This window comes from Panthera uncia, chromosome A2 (assembly GCF_023721935.1).
Source record: "Panthera uncia isolate 11264 chromosome A2, Puncia_PCG_1.0, whole genome shotgun sequence".
Lineage (NCBI taxonomy): Eukaryota > Metazoa > Chordata > Mammalia > Carnivora > Felidae > Panthera > Panthera uncia.
The window spans coordinates 117,927,847-117,945,852 of record NC_064816.1 but is presented as its reverse complement, the minus strand read 5'-3'; the positions used below and the strand labels follow the sequence as shown (position 1 = coordinate 117,945,852).

At 36.2% G+C, this 18,006-nt stretch overlaps 1 protein-coding gene across 1 annotated transcript in view; it reads right to left on the bottom strand.

Annotated features, from left to right (window-relative positions):
• ITPRID1 (ITPR interacting domain containing 1) overlaps positions 1 to 18,006 on the bottom strand; it is a 115,852-nt gene that overhangs the window by 38,623 nt on the left and 59,223 nt on the right. Inside the window, exons 8-9 of the mRNA XM_049642288.1 lie at positions 16,379 to 16,953; positions 10,145 to 10,202 (exon numbers count right to left, since the gene is read on the bottom strand). Of these exons, the coding sequence (XP_049498245.1) occupies positions 10,145 to 10,202; positions 16,379 to 16,953 (633 nt within the window). The remainder of the gene's footprint in view (positions 1 to 10,144; positions 10,203 to 16,378; positions 16,954 to 18,006) is intronic.

The following is an 18,006-nucleotide window of genomic DNA, read 5'->3' as shown; positions in this document are numbered from 1 at the left end:
AAAGAGGAAAGAATAGTATGGTGATTACATTAAATAATGTAATTGAAACTGCTCAGGACACTGTGAGTCTGGGTGTCAAATGTTAACTGTTAATTTAACAATGAATTGCTTCCTGGGGCACCTGGATGGCTCAGGTGGTTAAGCATCTGATTCTTGATTTTGGCTCAGGTCATGATCTCACAGTTCCTAAGTTCGAGCCCCACATCAGGCTTTGCGCTGACAGTGCAGAGCCTGCTTGGGATTCTCTCTCTCTCTCTCTCTCTCTCTCTCTCTTTCTTTGCCCCTCCCCTGCTCTCTCTTTCTCTCTTTCTCTCAAAATAAATAAATAAACTTTAAAAGCAACCAATAACCACCCCCCTCAAACCCAATGAATTGCTTCCTAATAATGATTATAATTGACTGGAATATAGAGTTAAGCAACAGATTCCATGTATATTCAGGTAAAACAACTTTCTGAGAGATGTTGCTGGAATGTGTGCAAACCTAAAATAAAGTAAGTCTACATTACTTAGGATTAAATGCAACATGCAAAAAGAAAGCACCAATCCGCTGATCTGAAAGGAATACACCTATTGGATGCAGTCCTAATTTACAAATACTGAAGTCCATGCCAATAAAATCATTAAAAATACCATGTGTTATATTTTAAGACAGTCATTATACTCTGCCCACAGAACACTGTTTCAACATTAAATCACCACTGTTGAATGAGAATGTAAACTCTTCTGGCAAAGGTAAGAGAAGCTTAGATGTTGCCATATACGGGGTTCCCTAATGGGTCAGGCACTGTGCTAGGTCTGGGGATGGTGGGTAGATTAGACAAGATTCCTAATCTCAAGCAGAACATAATTTAGCATAAGGGAGAGAGACATAAGCAAATGGTTAGTGTTTTTCCAGATGAGTCCTGTAGAGGTGTCATTGATCAAGGCTACTAATAACATAAAGGGAGAGTTTACAGGTAGAGAAAAGAAAGGAGGAAGAGTACATGGACTGTGGAATTTGTCTGCCTAAGAAGAGAATGGGGTGGGGGGATGGGCTAAATGGGGGATGGGCACTTGTTGGGACCAGCACTGGGGGTTCTATGTAAGTGATGAATCCCTGGGTTCTACTCCTGAAACCAATACTACACTGTATGTTAAGTAACTTGAATTTAAATAGATAAAATTTTAAAAAGAGAGAGAATGGGCTGTCTTTGGTGTTCTTAATCAGTACACCAGCCCCTTCGAAATAACAGAGAGATGAGAAGAGAGAGACATTGTGAAATCGAAAGAGACTAAACAGAATCTAGTTTAGTTTAGTGGTAACTGATCAGGAAGAAGACCAAAAGACCAACCAGGAGACAGGATATAAAAGGTACCTTTTCAAAGTTACCTTTTCCAATCTGCTTTGGAGCAAAAATCCTATCAGTAAAACCTTAATAATTTAGCTCTCATTAAATCCCCAAATATACTCAATTTGTAAAAAGGTACATTTAGCATTATCTTGGATGAATCACTGTTTATTCTGTTGTGGACAAATGAGCAAACACAGAGAAGCACAAGAAGGAAAAACCAGACGTCATTTATTATCTACCTTGCCATTGTCTACACTATGTACACTCACGCTTTCTCTATTTTGGTTTTTTGTGAGAGGGTTGAGGGTTAGAAACTTGTATTAAAATTTTTAACTTGAATTGTATAAAATACAAAGAAAGGAAAAATATTACCTGAAACCCATCACCCTGAGATGGTCACCAAACTATTAAGTGTAGCTTAACTTATTTTTTAAGTGTATTATATAGATTATATATGTAATTTTATATAAGTGAATTGAGAAACACATTTTATTTTATGACTTGCTTTTATCTTTTAATTGTAAGTCTTTAACCACTGTGGCAAGAAATACCAGTTGTCATTTTTGATGACCAAATGATATTCCATTTAATTTTATTCCATTCCAAATAATCCTCTATATTGGACATTTAAGCTAGTTTTTCACACCTCTTTTATAATTGCCTTAGGATAACTTCCTAGAGGGTATATCCAGGTAGGAAGATAAACACAGTTGCAAAGTTTCTGATACATATTGTTATATATTGCCTTCCAGAAAGCAATATGTATTCTGGCCAACATTAGATTATATGATTTCTTAAACCTCCATTGATTTAATAACTCATTTGCCTGTTTTGGTGTAATTTAATTCATATTTCTCAGATTACTACTGAGGTTGAAAATCGCTTCATTTGCATTAGCTTGGTTAATAAAATTCCTACTGACACCTTTATTTTTTGTTCAATTTTCTTGCATTGGGAAATTTCAAACATGTACAAAGTATAGAAAGTAGCATAATGTATATCTATTCCTTGTAACCACCTACTGTGGTATTAAAATTTAACATTTTTTCATAGTTACTTCAGATTTGTTTTAAAAAGGAACCATTACAGACACAGTAGTCTTATTTACCTGGGTTTATCCCTTCCTGAACTCATTTCCTCCCTCCTAACCTCCCAGAGTTAACCAGGATCCCGAATTTGGTGTTTATATTTCCCTTGTATATTTTTGTGCTTTTACTTTGTATATGCATTATTAATACATACCAACTATTGCTAAAGTAAATTTATTTTATATATTGTATGCATCTAACTGATTTACTTACTTCCACCTTGTACTCATGGTATTTTTCCATGTGGATAAGTTAACTTGTTTGTTTATTATCGTTGTGGTATATTATTCTACTCTATGACTATGTTATGATAGCATTAACCTTATTCTTATTGATTTGATTGCCCTTAGGTTGTTTTAAGTTTTTCACTATTTCAGTGTTGCAAAAAATGTTTTTATACGTTCATTCACATCTGCATATATGTAATGATTTCTCCGGGCCATATCCTATGAATGGAATGGCTGAGTCAAAGGGTCTGTGCTTCTTAAACTTTACTGGATTTTGCCAAACTGCTTTGCAAAATGGTTGTACCAATTTATAATCTCATCAGCTGTGTAAGATTTCTTCTTTGTCACCAATACTTGGTAGAATTAAATTTAAACATTTTTGTCAGTCTAAAATGGTATCTAATAATTTAAATTTATCTGTTCCTGATTATAATAGGGTAAAGCATATTTTCTTCTTTAAAAAAAAATTTTAATGTTCATTTATTTTTGAGCGCGCGCGCGCGCGCGCGAGAGAGAGACAGCAGGGGAGGGGCAGAGAGAGAGGGAGACACAGAATTGGAAGCAGGCTCCAAGCTCTGTTAACTGACTGAGCCACCCAGGAGCCCCTCTTCTTCATTGGTTAATTTTTCTGTGAATTGTATACTTATTTACTGTGCATTTTTGGTTTAGTCATTTGCCTTTTTTTTTTTTTTTTGGCTCACTTTTAGAAATTATATATTAATTCTGGAAACAAACATTTTGCTGTGCATAGGTTGTAGATATCTATTACTTTGTGACTTCGTTTATTTTTCAATTGTAATATAGTTGACCTGTGACTGGTCTTTGAACTTTGTTTATGCTGTCTTTGTTGAACCAATATTAACAATTATAATGAAGTCATATTATCCATATTTCTTTTTATAGTGTGCTTTTGGGTGTCCTGTTTAAGAAATTGGGTCTTATTCTGAGGTCATAAGTATACCCTTCTTTATTTTCTTCTGTAAGTAGCAATGGTTTGCTTTTCACAGTTAGACCTTAGCTGTACTTGGATTTATCTTTGTTAATGGGACGAGCTAAGGGTGTAATTTTCTATCTTTTTCATATGGATAACCAATTCATTGTATCAATTGTGTTAATCCTTTCTCCACTGGTTTTGAAATGCTTTCTCTGACTTAGCATTTCTATGCATGTAAGGGTCTGTTTCTGACCCCTATTTCACTGATCCATCATCTTTTTAAAGAAAAAAAAAATTAACAGTGGTATAACACCTTAATTACAATTATGATATAAGTGTTGATTTCTAGGAACATAAACTTCTCCTCCACGATCTTCATTATTATCTTAGCTCTCCTTGGTCCTTTACTAGGACATAGGAATTTCAGGACCATCTTGCAGGGTCCACACAAAAACAAAACAAAACAAAGCAAATAACAGCCCTATCAGGATTTTATTGAAATTGTATTGTACATTTTATTATTGGTGGATATTTGGTTTCTTTATAATACTGAGCTTTCCCATTCTTGGGCATGACATAGTCTTGCTTTTATTTAGGTCTCATTAAGAGACATGGTAATATTTTATAGTTTTCCCAATAAATATCCTGAGTCTTCATTTAGGTATATTCAAAGGTACTCTTATAGGTTTATTGTTGTTGGAATTGTGAGAGAAATCTTTTTTTTTTCTTTAATGTCTTCCTAATTGGTTATTGCTGATGCCTGGAGATAATACTGATTTTTGCATTTTGCTATTACATTCAACAAAGTTGCTAAACCTTATTATTCTATTAATATGCCTATTAGTTCTCTTGGGATTTCTATGCAGACAGTTATTTTGCCTGCGAATGTGAATAGTTTTTAAGTTTATATACATCTTACTTCATGGTGTTGTCATTCTGCTTTGACCTTGAGTTCAATGCTGAATAAAAGGAGTGTAGCAAGTTCTGTTCCTTGTTGGATGGGATTTCCTTGAAGGTTTCATTGTTAGGATTGATATTTGGTATGAAGATTTGATAGATGCCTCTCAGATTAAGAAAATTTCCTTCTGTTTCTACTTGCAAATAATTTTTCTCTGTTTTGATTTTTAATCATGAATCATGTTTACATTTTGCTGTCTTCTTTTTTCTGCATCTTTTGAGATTCCTAAATTTTTTGAACTGTTGATAGAATATGCTTGAAGTGACTCTACCAACGTTGATCCACCCTCAAATTTATGGAAAAGCACCACTGTTAAGTTGTTAAATGTTTGTAATGGAAGAAATCTTTGTATAGCAAAAATCATAATCACTTATTGTTTATGATGACAATATATACTCTCAGCTTGTCATTTACATTTCAATTTTTTATGATTGTTTTTCATACATACATAGTATATTCAATGTTTAGTGAAAAATTGGGGGCACCTGCGTGGCTCAGTTAAGTGTCCGTCTCTTGGTTTTGGCTCAGGTCATGATCTCACGGTTTTGTGAGTTCAAACTGTCCATTGGGCTCTGTGCTGACAGCACAGAGACTGCTTGGGATTCTCTCTCTCCCTCTCTCTCTGCCCCTCCCCCATTTGTGCTGTCTTTGTTTCTCTCAAAATAAATCAACTTGAGAAAAGTCATGAAAAATTGATTAATTCAATTAGCTATTGCACTTTAATCAAGCTTTAAAAATAGGTTTCTGTTCCAAATTTATATAAAATTCATCTACATTTATACTATTAGCCCTTTTATAATTTGGGTGCCATTTTTTTATATTTAATTATCCATCTGAAATTTCATTCATCTGAGAGTTCTGTTGGTGAAGAGTGAAATATTTTATAAGCACACACATCTTTCTCATAATCCATCAAGTTGATCATATCATTTATTTCCTTTCATAATTTATCATAGTAGTTGACAAATTATTTTAGTTTTTCAATTGTTGAAACATTGAAATCTTGGAATAAAAGTTAGTTTTCAAGGATTAGAATATTTCTGGTGCTTTACTACATTTAAATCATCATTTCTTTATTGAAAATGTTTAGGAGTGCCTGGGGGGCTCAGTTGGTTAAGCATCTGACTTTGGCTCAGGTCATGATCTCACAGTTGGTGAGTTTGAGCCCCGCGTCGGGCTCTGTGCTGACAGCTCAGAGCCTGGAGCCTGCTTCAGATTCTGTGTCTCCCTCTTCCTCTGCCCCTCCCCCACTCTCACTCTGTCTCTCTCAAAAATAAAAGAAACATTAAAAAAAAAAAAAGGAAAATTGTTACATCTGTATTCATAAGTAAAATTCATCAATTTTATGAGCCAATTTAGTCAATTTTGAAACCAAGTGTTGTTGTATTTTTTTAATCTAAGAGGAATTGGAAAGATTTGCAAATGTTTACATTACCTGGAAAATTTATACAGAAGAGCAATTATCTCTTGAAAAACTGGAAGAGTCTACTCATGTAACACTTTTGGTTTGGTGTTGCTGTTGCGAATTGCTGTTCTTACAGGTTGCTTTTGATAAACTTAATTTTTGTTGGTTTATCCCTCTCTGGTATTAGTTTACTTAGGAGTTCTGCTATGTTATTTTGTTAATATTTTAGGTTTACAATAGATATGTATATATAAATATGGCAACATAAATATAAAATTATATAAAATGTGGAAATATAAATACAGTAAAACCTTGGATTACAAGTAACTTGTTCTGCAAGTGTTCTGCAAGACAAGCAAACATTTCAAATAAATTTTACCTTGATAAATGAGCAACGTCTTGCAATAGGAGTAGTACATGACATCGAATGTCACGTGATCACAACTGAGCCAATGGTTCTCGAAGTTTGCTTTGATATACAAGTGTTTTGAATAGCAAGCATGTTTCTGGAATGAATTATGCTGGCAAACCAAGGTTTTACTATACATATATTTTCTGAAATGTCCATGTTAATTATCCCTGTTTTTAATTATACCACTTGTATTTGTGTTCCTTTATAATTTTAGCATCAGTTTTTCAGATGGTATAACTTCTATATCAGTGGTTCTGTCTTTTCTCTAATTTTATTTTGATTATCTGGTTTTGTTTGTATGCATTTCTCTCTTTTTATTGCTTGACAGCTTTGCCCACAAAAAAGCTAATGCTTTGATTTTACTTGTCAAATAACTTGTTTCTGCTTTCTCCACTATTAATTTCTAGTTCAATAATCTCTAACTTCCAAATATGTTTTTTTATGATGGCTTCTTGAGGCAAATAATTCATTTTAGTTGTTACTTATTTGATAATGAAAGCGATTAAAGCTATGAATTTGCCTCAGATTACTGCTTCTGTTCCAATTCTTCAATTTTATATGAAATATTCATCATTATTACTTAAATGATCTGAACTTAATAGTTTTACATGAGCATTTTCTGCACTTTTTTAAAGATGGAGAACTCAGTCCACAAGTCCTAGATTTAGTATTTTGTTTTGTTTGTTGGGAGGAGGAAGTATTGCTTATATTTTTATTATTGAATTCACATATTACTGCATTTATCCATGGCAAGGTAGCTCTTACATAATGTGTGCACGTGTAGCAAATCAATGAAATAATCTTTGCATTTACAAATTATTAGCCCTTCTAACAAAGTATATCAAGAACAATGATAAAGAATACTTATTTCAATATTTTTCTATTATGCTCATATTATCAATTATAATATTAATGTATTTTCTACCATCTTCTATTATGTCATGCTTGATCAGTAAAAGACTGAGAGGAATATTAAAATGTTTCCCAATTTTGGAAGAGATGTTGTTCAAAGGGTACAAAGCTACAGTTAAGTAAGGATAAGTCCAGAGATCTAAGAACCATGGTGACTATAGTCAATAATATTATATTGAATATTGAAAATTTGCTAAGAGAGTAGATTTCAGGTGCACTTATCACACTTATAAAATGGAAACTGTGAAGAGATGATATGCTAAGTCGTTTCACTACTGTAATCATTTCAGTATGTATGTGCATATACATCATGTTTCATACTTCAAACATATAATTTTGATTTAAAAATTAAAAAATACAAAATACAAAGTGTACAAAAGTTTTGGACTGGTTGTCATGGGGAGCAGAGAATTAACAACAAAATCCCCCATTTTATTGTGTCAATTGCCTATAGTATTGCCAGAATTTTTTGCTAAGTAGTGTTATGAAAATAACATATGCACATGGTAACAAAAGAAAATTAAAAGATGCCAATTAATTTAAAACATGTTAGTTTTCCTTCTGTTAAGGTACTTCCATTAGCAGTTCCTGAGATATTCTTCCAGAAGCATTCTGTGCATACTTTCTCCCCTTCATAGAAATAGATAACTCTTTTAATAAAAAGAGGTGTCTATATAAAACCTTTGTACATATTTTTTTCTCATTTAACAACTGTATATCTCAGAGACCTTTTCATATCAACACAAAAATATCTGCTTCATTTTCCAAAATACTATCTGAATAGATTTTAATGTAAAAATGTACCATAATTATTTAAAGCTAATTTATACTTTGGGGCACTCAGGCTGCCTCTAGCTGTTTATTATTATAAATATATTTTTGCAATCAAAAACCTTGTGTGTACATTGGAGTCTACTGATGGGTCAAATCCCAGAACTGGAATATTTGCATACATTTAAAATTGTGTGACATTGACAGATTATACTTCAGGTAATTATTATGATTTTAACTTACAACCAACAGTGGGTAAGTGTTTGTTTCACATTTTTACTGTCACTTGGTATTACTAAACCTTTAAATATTTGTGACTTAGAACCACAGTTGATTATTATCCGTCATGGTTCTGGGGGGTGACTCAGCTCAGCTACATGGTTGTCGCTTGGATTCTCTCACGTAGTGGCAGTCAGATGACATCTGAGCTGAAGTCATCTGAAAGTTTGACTGGATTGGACATCTTGGATGCCTTATTCACATGGAGGCTCATTCAAGTCTGTCCACCGGAGTGGACACTCCCATGCGGCTTGGGATTTTCACAACATGAGGGCTGGGTTCTCATAGGGAATGTTCCAAGAACAAGTATCTCAAGAGCCAGGAAGCAGCCAGGTGTGTTAAAGGCAACACTCTACAAGTAGTAAAGCATCATTTCTGCCATATCCTATTGGTCAAAATAGTCCACACACCTTCATTTTTGAATGAAGTCATCTTTTTAACTTTGAGTCAAAATTCATTCATTTATATTCATATATATAGAAATATAAATTCATCCATATATATAATTCATACATAAATGAATTCATTCAGTCATTCATATATAAATAAAAGTAATAATTTTCCCCTTTGCCTATTAATAGAAATAGAACTAGTTTTACTTATTTTTTTCTCAGTTCTACTTTTTCCTGGGTTTACGACAATGTTTTTGAAAGTAATAAATTACATTTGCTTTACTTTAATTCAGATTTTCTTCATTAGGCTAACCTTCACCCATCTCACTTTGCTTTCTGAATTTGAAATGAAATGGAGATTGGTGCTTTTGCCTAACGTCCTAAATCATTTTTTGGAATGATTGGGGTGACTTACATGATATCAGTAGACCTCTTAATTGAATGTCAAGGAAGGCAGTTCCTATTGGCACGGGGACCTCCAGCTTCACTGAGAAGCATTCAATTAGATGAAAAACAGATGCTTATTTTTGTCTTATAAACCTCAATGCAGGTTATGTGGTAATTACTTCGAAGAGCAGGATAACAATTTATGTAATCAGCAGGACCCTATAATTACTAATGCATAATTTCTAAACAGCATTTAGCAAAATGAGGCCCATACATACAGTTTGTAATGAAAAAGATGTGTTTGACACCACACTAAATTAAATTAAAAATTTGCATATTTTCTTCCAGGAAATGCAATAGCTTCATCTGCTTTATTTTGCTTCACTAATCCCTGTCTACTTTTAGCTCTGTTATAGGATCATGGAAATGCTGAATCACAATGATGGCTGAATGGGAGCAGAAGGATGAGGTATAGAGAAAGCCCTCCTTCTCTGCTGTCTAGGATTATGTAACATGATTCTGAGAGATTATTTGGAACGTTACATCTAGGCAACTTGTTTCCATGGAGAGTTTAATATGAAGGTCCTACAATCACTTAATTTAGAATGTAAGTGCTCGCAGAGAACTTAAAAATTACCTCCACTTGTCTGAGGCCCGGTAAAATGATGTGACTTTTAACATCAAGCAGTTGTCAGTAGGAGTAAGAAATGACTCATTCAGTTAGTCCCAGTCCTTTGTGGAATCCATTCCACTCCTGATTAAATCACACTGAGTTAATGTTGGACAAACCACATGTTGCATCAGCCCCAGGGACGTTGAACGTTTCTGCAGTAAGTCTTTTGAAATTTGCATGCACATTGGCATCACTAGTATGCCTTTAATAGTAGTAGGTGGAAATAGTGGTGGTAGTAAATGGCCATAGTGGTGGCTATGATATCTCCTGAAGATAATTTAAGTTCTACATATTGAGAAAGTTGAGTGCTAGTTATTTACAGTTTCTCTCTGAAAGACCATCGATGAAATTGGACACCTGGAGAAATTCTTACCTGCAATTCCTGAAGTCATGTCAAGAGGATTACCCATCTCTTCCTCAAAGCTCTGGACCTGAGACACCAAAATACATCAATCTCATTAGAAATGTTTTCATAACGAATTCACTTTATTTATTTAATCAACATATAATGAGTGCCTACTGGCTACCGCTAAGAGGATTAACCATGATTTCTAAACTCAAAGAGCTTACACTGGGGGGCAGGCAGGTGGCATGGTACAAGCACTCGGGATAAAGATTCAAAGAACTAAAGATCAGGAGAGGGAAATGGGGGAATCACTTCCAGGTGGGAGGAATAGAGACCCTGTCTGGAAGATGCGGCATTTGAGCGAGACTGAAATAATAATAATAATATTATTCTAGATTTTTTTTTTTTTTGCTCCTAAAGAGCTTTAAATATACTTGGAGAATGAGAGTTATTTCCTACATTTAATTTTATTTCTCTGAGGGATTTATTTATGACTTGGTAAATTTATGGAAAGCAATTCAGAAAATTCACAACTCAGTTGCTATACAGAGCTTAGATAGCTCAAAGAAAATTTGTTTTCCAAATTGATAGAGCAGAATTTATCGTTAAAGTTATTTTCAGAAATTAATAAATACTGCTCTACTGAGAATAAAATTATGGGTAAAACAAAATAATAAATATTTCTTTTAAGGGTGCCTGGGTGACTCAGTCCATTAAACATCTGGCTCTTGATTTCAGCTCAGGTCATGATCTCAGGGTTTTATGAGATGACACCTGAACTGGGCTCCATGCCTGGCATGGAGCCTGCTTGAAATTCTCTCTCTCCCTCTGCCTCTGCTCCTCCCTGCTCCTGTGCGCTTTCTCTCTCTCTCTCTCTCAAAAAAAAAAAAAAATATTTCTTGAAAAGTAATAAGATAAAGTACTACAGAAACTTGATGAATAAAAAAAGTTAAAGAAGGTAAGAAAACAGTTCCTGTTGATATTTTAGAGTTCATTTTTGCAGGTTTCCCTTTTAATATGATGTTTTTGGACATCATTGTGTAATCAAAAATTTTCACTCAAAACTTAGAAGGAGAGCTTCTTTCCCCACGTTGTGAAATTCCTTTGAAAACACCATTTTTCATGACTACAATAGGCCATATTTTGAAGGTACATTAATTTACTTAATGATTCTCCTAATGTTGGAATGTTTTCTAAATTTTGCAAATAAAAGTAATGGTGAGATGAATATCCTTATATATAAATCTTATTCTACATGTCATATTATCCATTTAGGTTCATATCTGAATAGTGAAAACTGAATCAAAGGACATTTAAACATTCCAGCACAAGTGGCCAGAAAGGGCCATAAACTCAGGAATAAAGAGAAGACCATGAGGTTACAGCTTAGCAGTGTAAGAAGAACTATTTATTCCCTCTTTTTAATCCTTCATCTGTTTTCTTTAAAGTTATTTTATACTTATGGTTCATTAGACATATTTCTTAACATTACTTTTATTGGTTTTGTAACTCAAACCAGCGTGCACCTTGTCTGTATACTGTATACATGTACCATGGACATTTTCAAGTATAATAAGAAAACTCTTCTGCTGAGATTATTATCATGGAGGAAAGTCCACTTTGTGTGATGTAAAGTACATGGTCATCTAGGGAAAAACAACCCCAGACAACAAAATCTCAACAATTTAAAACGGAAACCAGGTGTATTCCTGGGTTGTTTCCCCTGAGCCAAACTTATTAATAATTTTTTTAATTAAAAATAAAGGAACAGTTATAAACTTTGGAAACATTTTCCACCTACTCAGGATGCCAATTGGCATTGTTTAATAATAGGGTCAATGTTTCTTACATTTAGTTCTAGGAGCAGGATCTCTGTATGGAAGCGAGAGGAAGACTAAACATGTTTTATAGTGGCTATAAAGAAGCATCCTACCTTGACTTTACAATTGCAGATGCTTCATTAGGATTAAATTCTCTTAATATGTTTGGGAATTTAAAAAGAAAGGAACAGACTCAGTTTCACTAAGTAAAATTAAACAAAAAGTATGTTGATTTCTGCACTAAAAAAATCGATGCACAATTTTCTTGGAATCATAGTTTTGAAAAGTGAGCCAAATATTGTCAAATTCAGCCTGTAAGTAGGACTTTAGGGGAGCATCATAGATTGATCAGGAGGTAATTTTGGCCAATCACAGTTGAAATTATGATAGCTAGATATTTAAGTATATTGGCTCATGTTTTAAATGCCATGAAAATCTGCCAATTTCACACATATTTTTCATTTCTTATAATTGGATTCTTAAATTTGCCATTAAAAAATGACTATTAAATCTGGCATTAGTTCCTGTTTAAGATGCAACGTACCCAAGCTTCATTTACTCATCCACTGGTATTGAGTGAAACAAATATTTTTCTCCCAGACTGTGATGAGGACATAATATTTTAGGTATACGTTTTAGAAAAACAAAATTCAAGTAGTGAATTTCCTTTATATCATTTTGGGGGCTCTATGCCTAGGATACACATATAGACTGTCACACACACAAACCTGGGCAAATACTAAAGAAAGACCAGGGACAAAGTTGGTTATAAAGTTCAAGAGAGTATTCTGTTTTTCTATGGATGCCACCCAGACTAAATTAATATTATCAAATATTTTTGATGTTAATTTAATCATTCACAAATATTTATTGAGTCCCTAGTATGTGCCTAAAAACATATGAGCTTGGGGTACTTGGGTGGCTCAGTTGGTTGAGTGTCTGACTCTTGCTTTCAGCTCAGATTATGATCTCATGGTTCATGGGATTGGCCTTTCACACTCACAGTGAGGAGCCTGATTGGGATTCTGTCTTACCTCTCTCTCTGCCCCTCTCCCACTTACACTTGTTCTCTGTCTCTCTCAAAATAAATAAACATCCTTAAAAAAATAAAATAAAAATAAATTTATTTAAAAAACAAAGAAACAGGGGCACCTGGGTGGCCCAGTTGGTTAAGGGAACGACGTCAGCTCAAGTCATGATCTCGTGGTTCATGCGTTCAAGCCCCACCTCAGGCTCTTTGCTGACAGCTCAGAGCCTGGAGCCTGCTTCGGATCCTGTGTCTGTCTCTCTCTGCCCCTCCCCACTCATGCTCTGTCTCTTTCTCTCTCTCTCTCTCTCTCAAAGATAAATAAACATTAAAAAAATAAAAACAAACAAACACACAAAACATATGAACTTGTATTATTTTATTTTGGGGCCTGAGTGTCTTCCCACCTCCATACATACCACCAGAGAGCTTTGCCTTGAATAATTGCTATTTAAGAATATTTGAAAGTGTACCATGTAAGAACTGACACTCTGTTCTGAATCTTTTTTATCCTGAATGTAATATTATCTCTCCCTGTCCTCTCACATATAGATGGTGTCCAATGGACCTTATTTTCCTCTAAGTCAATCAAGCTTGAAGCATAAAAAACTTTGTAAAGGGACAGTAGAGTCTGTGAGGCATCCCAACAGGCTGGGGATGGTGAAATTTCTTGTTTGGATCCTAAGTAATATAGCAGATGACAAATGGACTGCAGATTTTCTTGATATTCTTTATATTACTGTAAGTAGTACTCTGGTGATTAAGTAATCTTTGCAAGATTGAAATAAAAGAAAATTTTTCTTAGTGCTACCTCAGTTTATCTTCAGATCAGGGCACTAGATCAAAGGTCTCCTTTTTTCCTCCATTTATAATTAAAAAAATTTTTTTTAACATTTATTTATTGTTGAGAAACAGAGAGACAGAGCATGAGCAGGGAAGGGGCAGAGAGAGAGGGAGACACAGAATCAGAAGCAGGCTCCAGGCTCTGAGCTGTCAGCACAGAGCCTGATGTGGGGCTTGAACTCACAAACCGTGAGATCATGACCTGAGCTGAAGTTGGACATTTAAGCGACTGAGCCACCCAGATGCCCCTCTCCATTTATAATTTTTATATATTTGCAGGCTATTGGTTTACATTCAGACTAATATTTTAAGGTTCTTATTTTTTAATATTTTAAGGTTCTTGAAATAATTTTTGACATAAGACATGTATACACATAAACATATATACATAGATATTAGGATCATCAACAGCTACATATTTTGAGGCAATTTTCATATCTTTGTGGGATAGGGAGGGCTACCAATAGGCATATTCACCTAATTCCTCTTCTTCTTTTAAGGCTATGGGTAAGTCTTACCTCCTGCAAGTTTCTTGATCCTCTCAGCCCCTTGGCTGTTTAAGAACCTATCTTCTTGGGGCGCCTGGATGGCTTAGTCAGTTAAGCATCCGACTTCAGCTCAGGTCATGATCTCACAGTTTGTGAGTTTGAGCCCTGCGTCGGGCTCTGTGCTGAGAGCTTGGAGCCTGGAGCCTGGAGCCTGCTTTGGATTCTGTGTCTCCCTCTCTCTCTGCCCCTCCCCCGCTCGCACTCTGTCTCTGTCTCTTTCTCAAAAATAAATGAACATTAAAAAAAAAGGAACCTATCTTTCTGCTCCCTAGATGTCCCAAACATGTCTACAGTGATATGAAAGTTTACCGGTAGAGCTGTCACTCTCCCTGCGTGTTACTGTGCCCACTCCTGCCATTGCACTGAGGTTCCCTTGCTGGCAGGTTCTGCACCCCAGAGACTATCAGAGCGCCTGGCTTGTAGAGGGCTTCTAAGAAAGGTGGTCCCACCTTGGGATTTGCATATAAATATTCTGCCCCACTTCTGGATGATTTACATGATGAAAGGGAAAAAATTTTGCTCTTCCTTTGTCATAATATTAAAGAATAGAGAAATGTGTGAAAACGTGTGTATATTTTTTTTAAAAGACTGAGAAGTGCAAGTAAGGGTGTCATCTAAATGAGGGTGAAAATTAGCATGAGTGAGTGAAGGGGAAGATGAAGGAGCAGACTGTGAAATATGTGAAGATATACATACATGCACATATAGGGCAAAAAATCTTTTGTTTACTGACATTCCTTAGCCCTTCTCCCAGTCAAGAAAGAGAAGTTTGAGGAGTTACCGGGCTCTGACCCTGGGTAGATGGGAAATAAATGATGTGGGGAGGAAACCAAATAGGCAGTGTGAAGAAGCAGCAAGTGAGGAAAGAGTCTGTAAAAGTATAATCTTTTCCCCATCACATGTTTCACTCCTGTGTTTTAAGAACAAAATATAGGGTGATCAGCCTGCATAAGATGTGGTGAAAAGCATGAAAGCAAGCGGGCACTGATGTGTGAACTTCAGCCAAGCCACAGGACCCATGCCAAGAGGCTCTGTGCTGCGGTGCAGTCCAGGGAGAATCCAACAGTGAGATAACTATCAAATGCATTCATACTTTTCCTGAGTTGACTCATGGTGGCATAGACTGAGACTGATGCTGACAGCTGCGTGGTCACCAGAAGAAGGGGGGGCCAGCCCCAGAAAGGTGTAGTGGCATAGGAATGAGGTTGGTCCTAAAAGTTCTTGGTAGACAGAGTTGTGAATAAATATGTATGAAATGGAGGTCGAGTTATGTGAATATCGATAAACTCCAAAGCAAACAAACAAATAAAATACTAGTCCTGCAAAATCAAAACCAAACCTGGGTCCCTACTTCTTTGTCCAAGGCCTTGCATTAGGCGTCACGGGGGACATATTTCCAAGATACATCTCCTTGTGGACAAAACCTGGTGGTCAAGGAGCTGACAGACTAGCAGGGGAGATGTCATTGAAACACATGTACAGTCTCTGCCATACAAGCTCTCCCTGCCAAGGCTGTGAGAATACAGAGTGGATGTGTGGGCAAGTTTCACTGAGTGGGAAGTAGCTGAACTGGCTCTCAAAGACCATTGGTGAAACAAGGAAAGTTAGAGTGGATGGAAGCATGCTAGAATGACCTTAAATGTTTTAGACTAAAAACAGGAATTTGGAACAATAAGATATAAAGCTGAGGGGTTGAAAGGTGAAGGGGGGGGGGCGCCTGGGTGGCTCAGTCAGTTAAGCGTCCGACTTCAGCTCAGGTCACGATCTCGCGGTCCGCGAGTTCGAGCCCCGCGTCGGGCTCTGGGCTGATGGCTCAGAGCCTGGAGCCTGCTTCCGATTCTGTGTTTCCCTCTCTCTCTGCCCCTCCCCCATTCATGCTGTGTCTCTCTCTGTCTCAAAAATAAATAAATGTTAAAAAAAATTTTTTTAGAAAGGTGAAGGGGTTAACTGAGGGTGGAAAGCAGAAGATGCCTTGGGAATGGTTACTTCCCTTAGAAGTTGAGTGTGTAGGTACAACACTGACCTCTTCCATTTCGAAGGAGTCTGGTACTTTGCCTGCAAGACGAGAGAAGCTCTTGAGCTTGTTAGCTTGGATCGAGTTCACCTTCTGAGTTCTGTCCTTGACTGACCGCTCAGACATATAGGAAGGAGGAGCCCTCTTGGCCAGCATGGATGGGTGAGGCCATTGCCTGCTCAGAAGAGCTTGGGGAGAATGACAAGGTACCAAGTCATCACAGGCTTGGAGAGACGAGTGTTCTGCTGAAGGACACAAATGACTTTGGTCATGGTTGTTTGTCACAGCTGCTAATTCTGCTCCATATTCTCCTGATTTTGCAGAGGCAATGGAAAATTTGCCCCTTATCTTCAATGACTCTGACACTTCTGAGCTGCAGTCCTTCGCAATACTCTGCTTTGAAGCTCTCCTAAAAAGTCCACCCGTTCTTCTTCGATGTTCTTGGGCCTCACTCACTGAGGTTCCTTGCACACTTCCCCCTCCATATTTCTCTTCAGCTTTATTCTGCAGGATGTTAACATCATTCAGCAAAGATGAGAAGGCATTGGCTACATGGTCCAGGATCTCTAGTTGTCGGAAACGACCTGAACGATACAAGAAACACACAATTTTTAGACTGGGTCTTTTCACTGAAGCTGCATAAATGTAGTAAAAACTGAACAGGTTGGTAACACATGTGATTTTCAAGATGGGAAGGACTTAAACTCTTGAAACTTAAGTTTTTCTCACTATGTGCCACTGGTTATTGTGGTGGTGATTCCTCAACATAAGAAGATGCCACTGTGTCTTGGGGAAAGCTAATAGCTTTTATATTTAGTTAAATATGCATAGCTATATACACTCATATATGCTTGTAGTTTTTATGTGTAAATCCATAAAAACTATAGGCAAGGATCAATCTTAATATTGTATATTAAACTAAAGGTTAAAGAGTGAAGCTAGCTCTTTCATGTGAGGTGAACTTGAGTATTCTTCCGTAGCTTTAGGTGGCAGATACCATAATCATCACCTCCATCATCTCCACCTGTCCTGTCACCTACAGTGTGCAAAGATCATGGAATAGGGACTCAGAAGGCCTGGATCCAAATCTCAGTTCAACCAATCATTGGGTGTGTGATGTCAGAGTAGATGAATTAATAGAAATATGGTGCTTAGTCTGTGCCAAGCACATAGTAAACAGTTTCTTCATCAGGAGAATGAGTGTAATAATACCCATCTTACGTATCTCTCACATCTGTTGTGAAAGCACAATGCTATACAGTAGTTAGAGTTATAAATATGTAAGACTCTAGAAGGCAATTTATCGTCCTCAGTTGTCCGAGGGAAGATAGTCATTAATGTGAAAATCCATTTGTCTTTTCAAATGAACCAGCTCCTCAACTTGTAAGTCCTTCTGGGTGGTGCATGTAGGCAATGTGCAATTATTGACTTAATTAGCATATGGAAGAGACCTAGTGCGGATAGGGCAATTTGGGGACACATTGTCACTTTGAAAGAAAATGGTGAAGAATAGTTTTGGTATCTCCAGATCATAAAACCAAAAAGATGGAAACAGAACATTTTGTTTTTATTACACAACCTTTTCTCAACCCCAGTGATAACATGCAGGGTTGCATAGCTCAGCAAAGGTCAAAGGC